The sequence below is a fragment of the Xylaria bambusicola genome (genome assembly GCF_022495145.1).
Source record: "Xylaria bambusicola strain CBS 139988 unplaced genomic scaffold F5B22scaffold_1, whole genome shotgun sequence".
In the NCBI taxonomy this organism is placed as follows: domain Eukaryota; kingdom Fungi; phylum Ascomycota; class Sordariomycetes; order Xylariales; family Xylariaceae; genus Xylaria; species Xylaria bambusicola.
Window position 1 is genome coordinate 1,525,242 of NW_025953554.1, and position 17,447 is coordinate 1,542,688.

General features: G+C 50.2%; 5 protein-coding genes across 5 annotated transcripts; 4 read left to right on the forward strand and 1 right to left on the reverse strand.

Moving 5' to 3' along the window:
* Nucleotides 1-834: 834 nt before the first annotated feature.
* F5B22DRAFT_632587 (carbohydrate esterase family 4 protein) lies at nt 835-3,212 on the forward strand (the record flags this gene model as incomplete). Its single annotated transcript, XM_047976713.1, has 8 exons — nt 835-1,133; nt 1,188-1,428; nt 1,486-1,581; nt 1,633-1,781; nt 1,839-2,335; nt 2,389-2,491; nt 2,606-2,734; nt 3,053-3,212. 8 exons carry the CDS (start codon nt 835-837, stop codon nt 3,210-3,212), a joined length of 1,674 nt encoding a protein of 557 aa, XP_047836505.1.
* Nucleotides 3,213-5,684: 2,472 nt separating this feature from the next.
* On the forward strand, nt 5,685-7,593 carry F5B22DRAFT_583726 (uncharacterized protein). Its single transcript, XM_047973380.1, has 2 exons — nt 5,685-7,001; nt 7,147-7,593. Exons 1-2 carry the CDS (start codon nt 6,218-6,220, stop codon nt 7,251-7,253), a joined length of 891 nt encoding a protein of 296 aa, XP_047836506.1. The 5' UTR covers nt 5,685-6,217; the 3' UTR covers nt 7,254-7,593.
* On the reverse strand, nt 7,135-8,727 carry F5B22DRAFT_21272 (ribosomal protein L13). The gene is made up of 2 exons (XM_047969702.1): nt 8,463-8,727; nt 7,135-8,394 (listed from the first exon to the last, which is right to left on the reverse strand). The coding sequence occupies exons 1-2, from the start codon at nt 8,481-8,483 to the stop codon at nt 7,876-7,878; spliced, it is 540 nt and encodes a 179-aa protein (XP_047836507.1). The 5' UTR covers nt 8,484-8,727; the 3' UTR covers nt 7,135-7,875.
* On the forward strand, nt 8,619-10,917 carry F5B22DRAFT_21240 (Cu,Zn superoxide dismutase-like protein). The gene is made up of 4 exons (XM_047969694.1): nt 8,619-9,205; nt 9,397-9,526; nt 9,717-9,794; nt 10,025-10,917. Exons 1-4 carry the CDS (start codon nt 8,972-8,974, stop codon nt 10,588-10,590), a joined length of 1,008 nt encoding a protein of 335 aa, XP_047836508.1. The 5' UTR covers nt 8,619-8,971; the 3' UTR covers nt 10,591-10,917.
* Nucleotides 10,918-14,753: 3,836 nt separating this feature from the next.
* F5B22DRAFT_21662 (uncharacterized protein) lies at nt 14,754-17,171 on the forward strand. Its single transcript, XM_047969733.1, has 4 exons — nt 14,754-14,845; nt 14,907-16,220; nt 16,274-16,548; nt 16,604-17,171. The coding sequence occupies exons 2-4, from the start codon at nt 14,947-14,949 to the stop codon at nt 17,113-17,115; spliced, it is 2,061 nt and encodes a 686-aa protein (XP_047836509.1). The 5' UTR covers nt 14,754-14,845; nt 14,907-14,946; the 3' UTR covers nt 17,116-17,171.
* The last annotated feature ends 276 nt before the right edge of the window (nt 17,172-17,447 follow it).

The window sequence follows — 17,447 nt, forward strand, 5'->3', positions numbered from 1 at the left end:
CCTGATGTTGTTTTCGTCGATGGTCTTGGGTGCCCTGCCTAACGAGAATGTGCCCTCGCTCGAATCATCTTTTCACCGGGCCGTGGATAAGTTGGGGAAACACGCAATATCTGTGTATTATCTCAGGATCTTCGTGATCCACTCCATTATTGCCAAAGATGGCTCACCCAATGCGGCACGTCTATGTCTTCCTGCACGGTTCGGGTTATGGTGTTTAATCCAAGCCGCGAGTATTGAGCGGTGGGAAGGCCACGACAAGAGAAAGCCTACAAGCTGAACAAAAACAGTCTAGATCGCTTATGTCTCTGTACTCGTTCTTGGGAGACGCGACTGGCAACTAATAGACCCCAAGAGGCGCCTCTAGAATCTGGCGTCGTGGTAGGGGTATTGTGACGGACCATTGACAAGCTACCAAGCTGACCACTTGCACTGCAACGGTACTCCAGCCGGTACATGGCACCCAACACGCTTCTGCACGTATTCTTGGCTTCGTATTATGGACGTGCTGCCGTGACCGTAGCATCCGGGTATATCGCACGCTATGGGAATCGGAGCTGCAGGTCAAGGGGGCCTCATTTATCCTTACACAACGATTGTTTGGCAACGTGTGGCTTACGACAACGAATTGCGGTCATTGTGCATTTATATGTTGGCCAAACCCGCCCGTTCGATATGCCTTGGCTTGTGCCGTCTCGCTTCTTCTCGACAGCGCTCTGCGTTCTCTTCTTCAATCTGCGATCCAGGTTGGCCAGCACTCGGTGGTAGCACACATATTCTGCCTGATATAGCTATATTGTAGCATATATCATTGCTGGCACCCCTTGCTCTACAGACATGCGATTCCTGAGAGCCATATCACTGGCGCTATGCGCCAGCCAGACGATTGCCCACTCCGATATCCATGGCGATGCTCCCATGCCGAGGCTTGTTGGTGCCCGGAGATTTCTTAAGGATCTCAGGGGCGAGAGAAGATGGGAACAGCGTGTTCGTTCGGCACCAACTGATCAAGCTACGGAGCGCCGGAACGAAGGCGGTCTAAGGAAGCGGGGCGAGATTGAAGAAAGGCAGAATAATGGGAGATGTGGCAGCCGTTATGGGTCCTGTTCGGCGGGATATTGTTGCTCATACGAAGGGTTAGTACTTTAGGAAACCGATCGAATAGTCTCCCTACTGACTGGTCGAATAAGTTATTGTGGCAAAGATGCAGCGTCATGCTCAGCGCCTGACTGTCAAATCAACTACGGCCCTGGATGTGATGGAAACCAGAAACCGTCGGGTGTTGACACGTCAACCATCGCACGACCCAAAGTTGGAAACGTCGCGTACGGCGGTGTTGGTATTTATGACTGCGTGAATGACGGGGATATTGCAATGACATTTGATGATGGGCCATGGGAGTATACAAATGACCTGTTGGACAAGCTTGCGGTGCGAGAAGACCCCCTTGCTTCCATATCTCAGCTAGGTACTGACGTGGCGGCTCAGAAATACCAAGCGAAGGCCACGTTCTTCATAACTGGCAATAACCTGCATAAGGGGCAGATCAATGATCGTAGCACGCCTTGGCCTAACGTTATCCAGGTAAGAATTTCAGCATGAGCGCCCCTCGAACGAGATGCTCACAAGAAATAGCGGATGGCCGCCGAAGGCCACCAGATTGCGAGCCACACATGGTCCCACGAAAACTACAGCCAGTTGACCACGACTCAGTTTCGAAACCAGATCTACTGGAATGAGATTGCAATCAACGATATCCTCGGTTATTTCCCTACATACATGCGGTACGAAGCGTGGCCCTCTAAGACATCTCAGCACGTCAGATACTGATACTTGGGCAGACCCCCCTTTTCGATTTGCCCGTCGAACACTTGCGGATCACAGTTGGCTACCATGGGCTATCATGCCATATACTTTGATTTGGACACGGAAGGTTATCTGCACGATGATCCCTCGGAGATTCAGATTAGCAAGGACATCTGGGATGATGCCGTTCCGGGGACCAACCCATGCCGGAACAGCTTCTTGCAGATCGAGCACGATATCCATGAGCAGACAGTCTACAATCTCACGGATTACGTTCTCGATTCCTTATTCAAGAGCGGATACCGGTCTGTGACCGTCGGCCAGTGTCTAGGCGATCCTCCCGCCAATTGGTACCGAGCTGGCAGCAAGGCAGTGCCCAGTTACACCTTCAAACCACGCGCCCCAACTGGCACATGGTCCTGTTTGTCGCAATCCTCAACCAGTCCCCCAGGGCCTACAAACACATTAGTAGTCAGCCAGGACGGCAACTGTGGTTCCGGCGTTACCTGCCAAGGGTCTAAGTTCGGTAACTGTAGGTCTTCCACGAAAATTTCTGTGAAGTGCATGGCTGATGATAATGCGTAGGCTGTTCTCAGAACAATTTCTGTGGCTCCTCCATCGACTACTGCGGAACAGGTTGCAATCCCCAGTTCGGCACTTGCACTAACGGCGACAGCCCCTTACCAGGGTCAGTATAATAATATTTAAATCTATGATACAGGACTAGGATCAGTTGGAATCGTGGAACAAGGTTCTCCCATATTCTAAAGGAGTGACTATGACTGACGTGTGCTGTGAATAGTGATGACCCGCTACCCACTACGACCACCTCCGGAACATCGCCGACTGGCACCCCGAAGGTCTCAATTGATGGATCTTGTGGTAATGGAGTTACGTGTGATGGATCGGGATTCGGGACTTGCTGCTCTCAGTAAGTCTCTTGCCTCACCCGTGAGGCTCAATGGCGTGCCAGCGTGATTTTTTCAGGGGGTTGTCCGTTCTGAACACAAAGCGTGCTCTTCCCCATTCCCAATTTCTACTATCTAGCGGCTGGTCACGCCAAGATGTAGAGTACATACTCCTATACTGAAGTAGTAGTATATTATGGGCTATGCAGTGATTGCCTGCCAATGTATGACAGACCGTAGACGCAAGCTGTTGCGTACCGGGAGGATAGGATACTGACCATCACAGCCGACTTGGCCACCTCAAACGTAGAGTATGAACTGACTTTGATACACTCTCACAGATACGGCTTCTGCGGCTCTACGGACGATTATTGTGGAACGGGATGCCAACCGGCCTTCGGTAGCGGTTGCAAGGTACGATTTCTTTCTCACGTCCCAAACATATCAGTAGCCTCAGATAGTCTCAATGCTATCCTGAGCAACACTGCTCTACCACTATGAATCCACGGGGAAGCGAATATTTCGCTGGCCTGGATCTATCCATGACATTCCAAGCTCAGGATACTGACAGCAACCTAGGGTTCTGGATCGACTACTTCGACTCTCACGACCACGAAAACATCCTCAACTACCACGGTTAAAACCTCGACGACCACCACGAAAACGACCACAAAGAGCCCAACTGCGACGGCTAAACCGGTCTCGCCAAATGGTAGATGTGGACCAAAGTACGGGTACACATGCACTGGCTCTCTATTTGGCACGTGCTGCAACGGCTTGACTGAACGATGTGGCCTCTTGTGCTTGATTGGAAACTGTATACCGGAGTATGGAACATGTCCCCTCAAATAATCAAAAAGAAACAAGGGGACGGGAAGAGGTAAACGGAAATGGATGAGAAGGTTTAGAATGGGGAAGGGAGATAGGAGAAGGGAGTGCAAGGGAAAATAATGCTTGTAACCACTAGTCTCTATAATATTGTCATAATTTGTGATAATAGTAATGAAAAGAAGGAATGAAGAAAAGAGGCTGATTTCTGACCCCCCCTACCCCCAGTCTAGCCGCTCGAATGAGAAGGTGACACTTACCATTCGCAACCTGAACTTTTGTGTCACGAGCACATCTGCAGCTTCTGAGAAAAAAAGACCATTACCCCGAACAAAGAAAGCGAGAAGCGAGAAGGGTGACGCTATGCGATGGGATACGATGCGGCGCTTTCGGCACACAACCAGGCCAAGACCACTGCCGAAGGGACTGTAACCCCACAACGACCACGACAAGATGGTTAACACAGCACCCAACCTACCTACTTCGTACATGTACGGCACATACCATACTTCGTAGGCTCGACCAAGGGCTGCTGGCGATAGAGCGACGACGAAAGACATTTTATGCAGTGTAATAATAGTAGGTAAGGGATTCATCCGGGATACCTGGCCGTCCATGCACGCATGCAAAGGTAGGTACTAAGACTACCTATGGCCTATGTCGGACAGGTAAGAAACATGCATAGGAAGCTGTACCGACCGGACGGCGCCGGAGCTGGGGGTCAAGCGGCAGGCATTCCGCACTATAAGTAAGAAGAGCGCTGGACCGGACCAAGTACCTTACAGTAGGTAAGCAGGTGAGCATATCTCTTATCTGGATTCTGGAATCTGAATATTGGATATCTATCACTATTTGTAGGTTTATTGTACCGAGTGAGCAGCGGGATCAGGGAGGAGGTAGTAGAGCCAATATCTGGAGTTACACGAGAGAAACTAGATATTCTTGATACGAAGTCATATCAAACATCTCGTCCAACACTCGTCCAACAAAAGGGGAAGGAGGGCTTGGCTGGCTCACTATCTCTAGATGAACATGAACAGATACTGGACTCTGTTTACGGGATTTGATCTACCCTGTTCCTAGAGAGTTGTATCAGAGGAGGATGATGCAGGCGGGCTGATATTTGGCCAATAGGGATATTCTTCTTAAACGAGACATCATGTAGGTGCGCAGACAACCCAACCCGCGAAACTTTAGGAGAGCGAGAAGATGGCAAAGAAGGATTTTGGCATGTCCATGTCCATGTCCATGACCGAACCATCGACCATCAGGACAATCCTAGAGGGGCAAGTAAGCAAGACATGAAGGTCTGGCGGGGTTGATCATCGTGGAATGATGCTATCTAAGTACTTTAGACAGGTACTTTGCATGCAAAGTACAGGCAAAGTGCAGGCAAAGTACCTACTGCTAGGATGCCACGCTGATGCGGTACGGAAGGCTAAGGGCTCGGGTTAAGGTAGGTAACCTACCTAGGTACCTAATTGCATGTACATACATTTGTAGCGCTGGGAGGCGGCGTCTTCCGGGGGCGTGTTTGGGAGAGCCCACTGCGGAGAAGCCACAGGACTGCAGGGCTGGCATCCAAACAGCGGCCTCGCCCAGGGCAGCTTCCGGCAGCTCCAGGCCTCGGGAATCTCAATAGCGTGTCTCTTTTCCCAGGAGCTCTCCGACAACAGTCCGATTGCTGTAGTAGCGTCTATCCTAGCATTTGCATACCAGGCCCGGCTTGCAGATGAGTGGATTACCATCTACTCATACATAGTACTAGTAGACGTAAAGTGGTGAATCACTCTCCTGTAGAGCTGTGCCGAACGCGGGCTGCCGGTCCAACCCGCTTGAGGACCCCTATTCGCCGAGACGACCCCCAGACGCTTCCAAAGTTCTGTTCCTCTCGTTTTCCATTGCGGCTACGCGCGTGTATGGAGCCAGCCAGCCAGCCAGGGTTGAGCATGGAGATAGGAAGAGAAAGATGTCGACTTACAGTAGGTGGATTTCCAGGTTGATCCCGTCCGGGACAAGCTGAGGGAACTAGCCACGAGTTGAGATGGCGAAGCAAACCATTAATTCTTAGTATCTTAGTATGATAGAGAAAATACTTTCGTTGAAGTACCTTCGTTACCATCTAGCTAAGTACGGATATAATAGTATAAAATCTTGACGCCGTCTCAGCTTACTCTGAACTTCACGACTTACCTACCTTCCAACCTTTAACCTAAGCATTCGCCCTATCACTCACTCGGCCTCGTGTCCGTTTCCATCTTCCGTAGATAGACTGACATAATCCACTCTTATTACAACTTCGTCTACCTGCAGCTTTACGCCCCTTCTTTCCGCCTCCACCCAATTACACACATAGTACACCCGCGGCATTGCTTGGTCGTGAGCCACAAGCCAGCATCATTCCTGTCTCGTGGCACGTCACACCAGATTCAATCTCTTTGTCTTGTGCGCCTCATCCGTCACTACACATTCGGCCGTCCATTGCTCGGGAGTTGCGCCGTCGTAGAGGAAGTCGTTGGCCTATAAGAACTGCGTGTTGTTCTCTTTCGAGTTTGTAGAGGTGGTGTGATATTCACCCCCCCCCTTTTTTCCCTTCGATCGTGGTGGAAGATAGATTCTGCGCAGTAACAAATCCATTGGACTGCACCTACACACAATCCTATACACACCTCGTCACAATGCCCGTTCTCAGCTCAGCACGGTACGGCAAGGATAATGTCCGCGTTTGCAAGGTTCAGCGAGATGAAGCAACAGGGACACACAAGGTGACGGAGATGACTGTGTGTTGCTTGCTAGAGGGCAAGATCGACGCCTCGTACACGGATGCGGACAACGGGCCCGTAGTAGCCACGGATTCCATGAAGAACACCATCTACATCAAGGCGAAGGAGAATCCCGTAGACCCGCCGGAGCTATACGCGGCCATCCTAGGGCAGCATTTCCTAGACAAATATGCGCACATCGACGTGGCCAATATCAACGTCGAGGTAAAACGGTGGACACGCATGAACATTGACGGAAAGCCGCACCCGCACAGCTTCTACCGGGACGGCGACGAGACACGCAACGTCGAGGTACGGGTGTCTCGCGCCGACGGCATCGACGTCCAGAGCTCCATCGCGGGCCTGCTCGTGCTCAAGAGCACGGGCTCGCAGTTCCATGGCTTCATCCGGGATGAGTACACCACGCTACCCGAGACTTGGGACCGCATTCTATCAACTGAAATCGACGCCTCCTGGAAGTGGAAGACCATCCCCTCGCTCAAGGCCCTACAAGACAACATTGCCATCTTCGACAAGGCCTTCGACGACGCCCGCGCCATCACCATGAAGACCTTTGCCGAGGAGGACAGCCCCTCCGTTCAAGCCACCATGTACAAAATGTGTGACAAGATCCTCGAGGCTGCGCCCGAGGTCGCCTCCGTCAGCTATGCGCTGCCCAACAAACACTATTTCGAGATCGGTAAGGAGCACCTTCCCCCCCCTTTCCCCTCCTTCATTATTCTCGTGATCACGTGAATGCGTTATCAGCAAGGAGGATATAGTAAAACGATCCAAATCTCGTCCCACACAGACAAAGTCAGATGCTAACCCCGCCTTCCACCTAGATCTCTCGTGGCACAAGGGTCTCGAGAACACAGGCAAGGACGCCGAGGTGTACGCGCCGCAATCTGGCCCTAATGGCCTGATCAAGTGCGAGGTGTCTCGATCCTAGAAGCACACACGTACTCTCTCATTTCGACTCACGCTTCACTCTTCCCATCTCCTTCCTCCCTCTGCTCTTCCCTAAATTTGTTCGTCTCACATCAACATGTAGTGTAATCATGACTAAACGGCGCATGAGTGGTGGCTACCGTGCTTTATTACTTCCTTGCCTGTTTTCGCTTAAGGGTCTGGATTTTGTATTTTACTCGGGTAATGATTCATGAGAGAGGTTCTCTGATGAATCACATTACGGCGGACTATGAACGTCTGCAGCTGTACCGTAGACTATTATAGCATCGCCTCTTCTAGAAAACATCAATGGGGAACTTCAATAATGCATCATTCACTGTTGCCTGTGACCGCATAGCCTGAGAGATCTACCAATATTGCTCGGAAGATTAGACTTCTAACCTGCCCCTTCTTTTTCTTGCAAGTAGTCTAAGTAAGAATGTCGTGAGTGTTTCCATTACATGTGTACACGTTGTAGTACAAAATAGATGATATATACAGAACCGAATCGCCGAGATAGCTCGCATGGCCGAATCCCATGGCCACGCCTAAAGTATCAGCAATTCCAACAACGCTTTGTCCCTTCGCTCGATAGAACCTTCCCGCCAGCCTTCTCAAAGCTACTATAACCGCAAGCTATCCGCAGCCCGAATAGCCTTCACCGCCTCGCTCCAACCCTCTTGCCCAACCTGGACGCCGCCGAACCGCAAAAGATTCTGCTTATAGGGGTGCGCATCGCCCTCGAAGGCCTTGAGGCGCGCGAGGCGCTTGTCGCGCAGCCGGTTCTTGGGCAGCATGCCCGAGACGGCTTTCCGCAGGACCTCGGCGCCGCCATGCTTGGCCATGAGGACGTCCATGGTGACGGCGCGCAGGGAGCCGGGCCGCGTGTTGTGCCGGTAGTACGTCTTCTGCCATTTCTTGCGCCCCGTGACGTGCAGCGCCGCACAGTTGGTCACCACCACGTAGTCCCCGCAGTCCGTCGAGGGGTCCCAGATCGGCTTGTGCTTGCCCATGAGGATGGTGGCGATCCGCGAGGCCAGGCGGCCTAGCGAGGGCGGTGTTACGTTGGGCTGTGTGGAGAGGGTTGGGTGTGGTGCTGAGGCGGAGACTTGGTGCCATGCTCGTGAGTAGGCTAGCTTTGTCTGTTGTTGAAGGTTTGTGTGTGAGGATTATCGGTAGGCGAAGAGTCCGGATTGGAGATGTCACTTACCAGCCCTATGGTTTGCGACATGTTGGGCGGCTCTCGAGAGCGTATCCCTCGCTCTCGAACAATCAACCGCTGATTTTGAAGGATAGCAATCCGTTCAGACCATGGCAATTGGGGAAGTCCAATTGGGTTCTGATAGTCGGTTATGTGAATGTCTCGTCACCCGCGGTCTGGTCCGCCGGAGGTTTGGGTGCCAAGAAACGATTGGCATGGCAGAATTTAGTATCGTAATCACGTGGAGCCTCTTATCGATATCTACCAGCTGTACCTATGTAGATACTGTTCGGTCAGTGGACTTGGTTCTGAGTTATTGCCTATCAGCACCGCTATCAATAGGCCTGTCTAATTGCGCCTCAGGTTGCTACCAACTACCACCGAGTTCGACGGACCCATCGGCGCAGAATCGGGGCCTGATAACTCGATTTCAAAGCAATATTGAGCATCCAATTACAAGGTAGTATCGTGTAAGTGACACTGTTGCGAATCGTGACTATTTTGTACCGAGGCATATAATGTTTAAAAAGATACCTCATATATCTCTGCGTTCTTTTGCCACAACAACCACTTGCATCACTATTGGCTTGATATCAGTCCCATACCTGCAACCTTCGCATCGTGAGAGGCAAGATAAACAAGAAATACAAAGACAAAGACAACACCAGAATAGCCCCAAAAACAACCTGCTCATTCTCACTCCCCACTCCGCCAGCGCTATGACGCAGAATAAAGTCAAAACTCCGTTTGAGGTTCGTTGACGCTCAAGGCATTCACACTTGAAGATTGTGGTTATAGCATCATCTGTTTTCGGATTGGTGAGATCTGTTATCGATCTTCTTCATCCCAGAAAGACCTAGGCCTAGATTATTCTAGACCTTCGCGTACCTGCGTTTGTATCGTCCAAACTGAGGCTAATGAAACATGCCAACCAAAATGACAGACCTTATTCGCGGTGCACATGACCTGCGACTCTTGTGTCAAGTCCGTTTCAGACGCCCTATACAGCCTTGATGGGATTACCAGCGTCGACGCCAATCTCAAGGACCAGCTAGTCGCGGTCAAAGGCACTGGTAAGATCAGAATCGTGCGAGATGGGAGCTCAATACCTAGTCATCTTCTTTCCTTAAGCCCGTGAGGTGGGGGTCAATAACCCATGTTTCAATAGTTTCCTTTGTTCTTCTTATTTTCTCGGGAGGATTGCATCGTCTGAAGAATTTAACAACAATCCGGCGGCTAACCTTAAATCCTTCATCCCAACAGCTGCGCCGTCTTCCATTGTTAGCGCCATAGAGGCCACGGGTCGAGACGCCATTCTACGGGGATCAGGAGCATCAAACAGTGAGTTGGGTCTATTATTTCCCTTTTGCGAATCGACTTGTCCCACGTCAGCCTTTCACAGTGCGGCACGGGCATCCTTTGCGTTTGGTTTTCACTTTTGATTCCAAGTCCCTTCGCATCTCGTATTCGCTATGCGACTACACGTTTATAGACGCCTGTTGAAACGACGTATGCGCTTGATGTTTATGATTTGCCGGCTGACTGGAATCACTTCGGATCATGATCAACAGGTGCAGCTGTTTGTATCCTTGAGACATATCATCGAAACGAAAGAGGTGGTGACGCACTGGTGCCTGCGTCGGACCCCGAAGCCTCAACGGAAGATTCGGCAGTCAGGCACAGAGAAGTCAGGGGTCTAGCTCGCATGGTTCAGGTATCCCCCACCACCACCTTGGTAGACTTGACGCTGCGTGGGGTTGCACCTGGTAGATACAACGCCAGCATCCGAGAGTACGGCGACCTCAAATTCGGGGCAACTTCTACAGGTCCTATATGGGCCGGCGGTAGTGGCACGACACAACCTCGAGGTGTCCTAGGTTCCGTGGAAGTAGGAGGCGATGGCCGCGGCGTTGTCTTCCTGGACCATCCCATTCAGGTCTGGGAGGTAATCGGCCACGCCATGGTTCTGACGAGCCAGGATGAGGGCCAGGGTGATCTACAGAACGACCAAAATACCGTCGTTGGTGTCATCGCTAGAAGTGCAGGAATGTGGGACAATGACAAAACAGTCTGCTCCTGCACTGGTAAAACGTTATGGGAAGAGAGGAAAGACGAGGTCCAAAAAGGAATGATATAAAAACAAGGGTTCTACGTCTCTATCATTTCGCCTCATTCCATTGGTCAGCCGAACAAGATACAGGTAAGGCGATGATGTCTGAAGTTAATGGCACTCCGACCTTGGTTCGCTGATTCTAGAATCACATAAAACATTTGGACACATGTACCTACCTGGTAGATTGGACGCGTCACAATATCATCACGACCTTTGACAGCTCATTGTTCCACGTGAAGACGGACGAACGACTCTTCTGACCATATCTAGACCCAGGTGTGAGGTCAGCCACCTCCGTGGCCGGGGCTCTCACCTTTCCAAGTGCACCATCTTGAGGCCTCTGGTGATATCTCCATAACAATGGCACCATAATTCATCAGGCCATATTTCGTGGGGCCACAGGGCAGCGATGTTTCCCCAAAACGATTGAAGGAAGCCGCCGTAGGATTTGTTTTGGAAACCCGCCCACGGCCAAGTACAGCCAAGCCGTTGAACCGACACCAACAGTCACCGCCACGGAGGCCGACGTGCACTAAGAGCGAGACTGCCGAACTCCGGGTTGTGGGTAGAGTGAATATCTGCAGATGTGCTATACTTCAGTCTACAGTCAAGAACGTGAGGAGGTTGGTTTAAAGCGACTAGGTACGGTCTTCCCAGCTCGCCAGGGACGAAACACCTTCAAACGGCCCACATATCAGCGACCGGATCGGGCACTATCCAGACATTTGAGGAGGCATACCCTTGGTACGGATCCTGCCGAAGCCCACTTTTCATCGTCGATTTGGTAAAGTCATGAGGAATCGCGGAGTTCTTCTTCTGCCGACGTAGGTTCTTTGAAGTCCCACTGAACAAAGTTTCTAATGGTAGATCTGTCGCCGGTGAAAAGTTCATTGTGGTGTGACGACGGAAGCATATTGACAGGTTGGTTTACCTTAACCAGCTGCAGTCCGCTTCGCTTGGGATGTTACATTGCTCTAGGCGGAGAATGCAAATCCGCAGCGAATCCCACCTACCATCTTCTTCAGAGACTCATTTTATTATAGCGTATGCGGCGATAGTGCCCCTCCGATAATGGTAACATTGGTGATACTGTAGCCTGGGATGAACTTGTATACTACATTACACGACATTATATGGCTGCATGGCATACAGTATGATACCTATAGTAGGTAGCTCGTGCATCGATAAGCTGACGAGCCGCATGGGAGCTTCGAATCGAGGGACAATTCAAGATTGGATACATTAGCATAAGGCAGACACAAGGGTCCCTGTCGAACTTCTTGCACCAACGCGTTGTCGAACGTGGGCAACTAAGTACTAACAGTATGTACTCTAGAGAGGGCCTTCTTTATCCCGATAAGTCATGCTTGTTATTACAGTAGTAGCCCAATGTCGTCTAAATAGTTGATCTGCTGGCGATTGCAACCTTGTCATCAGCGTGCGCAACGCATGCAACGACGGCTAGCTACCTAGTGGTCGGATGCATGGAAGTTCATCACATCAACCTTTCATCAACCTCGACGGGTGCAACCCTGCAGCTTTCTCATGGGATTTGTTAATCCTTACCAACATCCAAAAAGAAGGTGAATATTTGTTACCGACTTTCCGGGTATTGTCGGATTGTCATCACGCACCACCCTTGGCCCTCACCATCCGCATAGAAATCCATCGACAGCAACACCATGCTATGTATACCTGCTGGGTATCTTCTTCGGGAGGATCACGCGGATCCTCTACCGACTCATTTTGCGTTACATGTACACTAGGTAGGCTACCGTATTTGGACCATGCAGAAGCTATGAAATACCTAGTGTATCTGATCTATAAGGCCAAGTTGGGGAATGCATGCTAGCAACGTGGTTAAGGAGCCTACTGTACTTACTTAGGTACGTATACGCTAGGTACGAAGTAGATACCCAGGTAGGCTGGGCGAGATATCACACTCAAGGTACTCCTGTAGGAGTAGACTTATGATATCTCATTACTATGTACACCTAAGAACCTACTTACCGATTTACACTTGATGCACTTACTAGGACGCCTGTCTTGTCATGGTTGTTACCGTACTGTAAATAGCACAGCGTGGGATTTCACTTGGTTCGTCACGCACATCGGTCACATGAAAAACTGTCGATGTTGTCGGCGCTTAGGGCCGGGGAAGACCAATCGAAGCCAGTGACGGGACCCCGAGGATGCTAAATAGTTGCTAAAAACAAACCCGCTCTCTGGGCATCACAGAAAACATCATGACCGACAGAAACGAGGAGCTCCTAATTGCGATACAAATTGTTGGAGTATGCAAGTCGTCATGTGCGTCCCTACTGTATACCTACTTCAGCCTCAATGTTTCGCATGCCATGGTCTGAAAGGACAAGAGTTATTGGATGCATGCAAGCAAGTTTCTCTCGCCTGTATTCTTGAAATAGGTATGCATCGGCTGCCAATAAATTCAAGTAGATAGAGAAGAATACATAAGTATTAAGGTATTGATGGGTAACTCAACACTCAACACTCGACACGATGTCTACCAATGAGCCGGGGAGTATGGAGCGTGGAGAAGAATGGAGGAGAATGGAGATGGCCAATCTGGAGGGCCCCTTGCCACCGATTGGGCAGTAAGTAAGCCCACAACAGGCCAATGCCATTAACGGGCAATTTACGCGCCCTGGAACACCTGGCGTCCCAGACCGCGCATCGTGCTGAGACCTGCCATCCAATCGCCGTCATGCCTCAGCGGTCTTGGAACACTTAGCGCCTGAGAATCACAGGGCTTGCTTGGCTTATTTGACGTTCCATGGACCATATCACATTCCGTGATGGGCGAGGACTTCATGCAGTCGAGCGTGGTAGACCAAGTACTGTAGAAAACCACCAAAAACCCGTGCTCTTGATGAAATCAATGTAGATGCTTGTCTACCTATCTGCGCTATCTGTACTACCTACCCAGGCGTCCGTGTTATCCGACAACGAGCGCAGCTTTGACCTTCTAATCTACTTATCTACTATGTACTTACACTACATGGCATCCATCGCAGGGGCATTGGCAAAATCATGATTTTCTGTACTTGGGATAACGTGGCCAGAGATCGAATGACCGAGCGGCTCGTCTTGGACAATGCAAACTAGTCCTCGACCTGGCGCCAACCATTGATCCAACTCGATTCCTTTGGACTTGATACGAGTAGGGGCTGTATAACAATGGCGACTATCATCCTCCTGTGGCTGTCACACATTGCCTACATCGAGGCGAAGAGAAAGTTGTTTGTTTAAGAATAGACGCCTGGACAGTCAACGTGGAACACGGAGGAAGCAATCAAGATACCGTAGATAATTTAGCAACCGTGTACATACACGTGTCAATCAATCCACCAGCTCCCCCCCTCTTCTTGACCCCAAACACCCCAAGCACTCTCAGTAAGCTGTGGTATCTACACTACATTACCTAGGTAGAGTAGGTACGGAGTAGTCTGTGTAGATAGTATCATTAAGTGTCTGCCTGTCTGTCTGTCTCCTGCATTGCACGCAAGTACCTACCCACATCACCCCAGCCTTCGCCTAACGGAGGCTATCTACAACATTCAGACAACATCCAGCATCCTTTCTCGATAGCCAAGAGACCCATCTAGGTAGCTCTGGCTCCGTGCCCGACCAGAGCGGACCCTTGCCCTGGCACCCCCCCTGTCTCTCCCGATCTCTCCGCCCCCCCTTGGCGACAGGAATCAACTTCGTTTTGAGTCTTGACAGCCAGCCAGTCCCAGGTACTCCGTGCCCTAAATTAGCGTTGCAGATACTATACCGTGGTCACTGGCTTCGGCCACGGCATACATACTGCATGACATCCAGCCACTCCAGGACCAGGCGATTCACCACTTTCTGTCCCGTCCATGCTACTTGGCACAAACTTGCCTTTTCCCGCTGTCGTTCATCTCCCGTCTCTGCGCAGACGCTGGCCGCTTTCACTACCGTTGCTGTTCTTCCAATTCATTCATTCTTGGGACCAGCCGCACCGTCTGCAACATCATCGTGTCTTGCTCGCTCTCACAAGCCCACTTGAGTGTTTTCTGTTGGCTCGGGGTCTCCAGTATTCGTAGACCTAGCGTTCGTTACTAGTGCAGTCCCAGCCCGGTGAGCAAAAGCACAACTCCAAACACATGCACTAGCCCCGTTGTCATCAAAGAACCCAATCGGACGAGGATCCCATATTGTATTCTATTGCTTTGGAAAGAACAGAGCCGTCATTACAACACATGTAGTACGGCATTGATGTCCTAATCTGATGGTAAGTGACGGTAATGGGTCGTCTGCGGGCTCTGAGTAGCATCTTTGCTAAATTCTTCTAGATATTTGGGCTGTACATACAGCTCGAGAGTGCATCTAACAATGTGGCCACCCGCCTTGTCACTTCCTCGGTTTAGGGTTCTCCCTGACGCCGACATTCATAGTCAAGCCTCCGTGCCCAGTCTCGATTACTCGGGGAGTAGCGCAGATTCATCCTCGACCGGGCTTCCCCCTCATAATGGGCCACTGGGTATGATACCCCAGCCCTTGCTGGCTCGGCAATGTATCCATTCTTTCGAGGCTGGTCAGATCAAGAACCGGGAAGGCACGACTTGTAAGGCTTGTAACAAAGCGGAACCAGATCAGTTGATTCTTGAGTGTGCTCGTTGTGGGACTCAGAAATGTCAACGCTGCGTTAAACGGGACGACTCTTCGGCCTTCGACGTCATTGCAGATCTGTTAATCCAGCCAAAAGACCTCATTGAAGATCCGTTGCCAAAAGATCTGTTGATCCAGTCAAGACTATCGGTACCACCACAACCGATAGCAGATTCAATAAATGACCACGAGCCTGTTACCTGCTTCGTCCAAACAAGAGAAAACGAAGAAGTGATTGAAACATCCAAGTCTTTCCTTGTCAACGTCGTTCTGCCTATCGGTCTGCGTACTGTCACTGCTGCCGAAATCGAGGGTGAGGGATGCTATATCTCTGAAGAGTTAATATACGGATCACGTAACGACGACAGAGTCTCGGTCGCGTGGTGGAGTGTATCAGATGGATGTGCCGCAATCTCTTATGCACGGTGTGAGATTCTAGACAGAACCTGGATCAGAGGAGGAGCCTCTCTCATCTTGGGGAAGGGCCGTAGACAAGGGCTGGAGTACTCTGATTTAATACCTGACTCACCTGACGTGAAAACGGACACTGTATCTTCAAAGGCGTCGTCAAGCGATGAAAGCTCGCTCACCGCCCAGGACTTTATTGAGACACGAAAAAAGGAAGCTATTGGCAAGATTATTTCGACAATAACCCGGAGACTCCAGTTCGAGTTCATCAAGGCACATCGGATTGCACGCCAAACTGCAGCTGGCTCTTCCGAAGGTGGGGATGCGCCATCCGGTACGTTATATCTACCCTCAGCACATCAAGCTCAATCAACAAGAAAGAGAAACCGAGACGACAGAAGCGATGTTGATGACGAGAATGAAGAGAATGACAAGAAAAAACCTCGTCGCTCAAGAGGAAATGACAAGGGGAAAGGGAAAGAGATGGAGAATCTAAGATTTGCTTGCCCCTACTTCAAGTATAACCCAACAAAGTATCGAGGGTGGCCAATCTGTCCTGGGCCAGGATGGTTAGATGTTCATCGAGTCAAGTGAGTCTTGCTAGCCGTGTTTGCAATGCAATGGGAATTCTAACAGTAGTCAGGGAGCACCTGTATCGTAAACATCGACAACCAAAGTTCAGGTGTGCGCGTTGTTGGGAACGCTTCGATTCCGATCAGAAATACATTGACCACCAACGACTCCTTATACCATGCGATTTAAGAGAGAGCGAGCCGATCGAGGGGTTTGACGCAGATCAAGAGAGACAGTTAAGATCGAGGAAGAAAAAGAACCATATTGTTTCTGAAGTTGACAGATGGAGGGCGACGTTTCAAATCCTATTTCCGCATGTTTTGGCAGACGAAATACCATCACCCTGTAAGCATGCATCGTGGATACATACTTCAAGTCGCTTCTCTAACTGGTTAAAAAGTCTATGAATATGAACAAGTGTCAAATTCAACACGATCTCACGAAACTTTGACTGAATGCGAGGAATACGTTCTTCGCGAGATGCCGCTACGGCTACAACAGATCCTGACTCCAGAATTCGACCGAGACTTCCAAATTGTAGAGCAAAGTACCAGGATCCGAGCTATTGAGCATGCAAGGGTTATCATAGCGAGCCTATTCCAAGAGTTTCGAAGATTACGTCAACAGGATGCCGGCCCAACTACGGCGCCAGAACCTAGGGGATCAGAGGGTGAAGCAGGCGCTAGATTGTCGCAAGCCCAATCTTCATATTTCAGTTCAATAGGTGTCTTCGATGACATAGAGCTTGATTTCTTCTTCGATGATGGGAGCATGGCTGTCTTCGAAGACGTCCAACTTCGAGATGTCGAGGCGGCATCAGCGCATGATGAAGACGATGCACTGAAACCCTCCGATTCCGGATACGTGTCAAACAACCAGGAGCGAATGGACAAACAGTCAATAAATGAATGACTTCTGTCTCGCAAATCGCAGTGGTTGATGGAACGGCCTACTTCGAGATACCTAGGCGTACACATGATCGGCATTTTGCAAGATGATTATGGCCTATTTGATCATATCAAATCAAATGATTTTTCCGCCTTCAAGCATGTGCCTACTAGATGCTTGGCTCATGGCTATATGCTGAGCACACAAGTTACTGCTTAATACCAAATTCTTCTGCCCATATCTCTTTACAGCGAGATACTTCAAGCCGCATCCGGAGCTCAATGCGCGATTTATGTGCTCAAAATACAAGATTCTGTTTCTTTTTCGCTTCATTATCTTCGTCGTTGAAGGCATGC

Coding starts and splice junctions, on each gene's coding strand:
- F5B22DRAFT_583726 (XM_047973380.1), top strand. CDS start 6,218: ATGCCCGTTCTCAGCTCAGCACGGTACGGCAAGGATAATGTCCGCGTT. Junction 7,002..7,146: donor CAAACACTATTTCGAGATCG/GTAAGGAGCACC, acceptor CCTTCCACCTAG/ATCTCTCGTGGCACAAGGGT.
- F5B22DRAFT_21662 (XM_047969733.1), top strand. CDS start 14,947: ATGTGGCCACCCGCCTTGTCACTTCCTCGGTTTAGGGTTCTCCCTGAC. Junction 16,221..16,273: donor TTAGATGTTCATCGAGTCAA/GTGAGTCTTGCT, acceptor AACAGTAGTCAG/GGAGCACCTGTATCGTAAAC. Junction 16,549..16,603: donor AGACGAAATACCATCACCCT/GTAAGCATGCAT, acceptor CTGGTTAAAAAG/TCTATGAATATGAACAAGTG.
- F5B22DRAFT_21240 (XM_047969694.1), top strand. CDS start 8,972: ATGTTTAAAAAGATACCTCATATATCTCTGCGTTCTTTTGCCACAACA. Junction 9,527..9,716: donor AGTCGCGGTCAAAGGCACTG/GTAAGATCAGAA, acceptor TCATCCCAACAG/CTGCGCCGTCTTCCATTGTT. Junction 9,795..10,024: donor GGGATCAGGAGCATCAAACA/GTGAGTTGGGTC, acceptor CATGATCAACAG/GTGCAGCTGTTTGTATCCTT.
- F5B22DRAFT_21272 (XM_047969702.1), bottom strand. CDS start 8,483: ATGTCGCAAACCATAGGGCTG. Junction 8,395..8,462: donor TGTCGCAAACCATAGGGCTG/GTAAGTGACATC, acceptor CTTCAACAACAG/ACAAAGCTAGCCTACTCACG.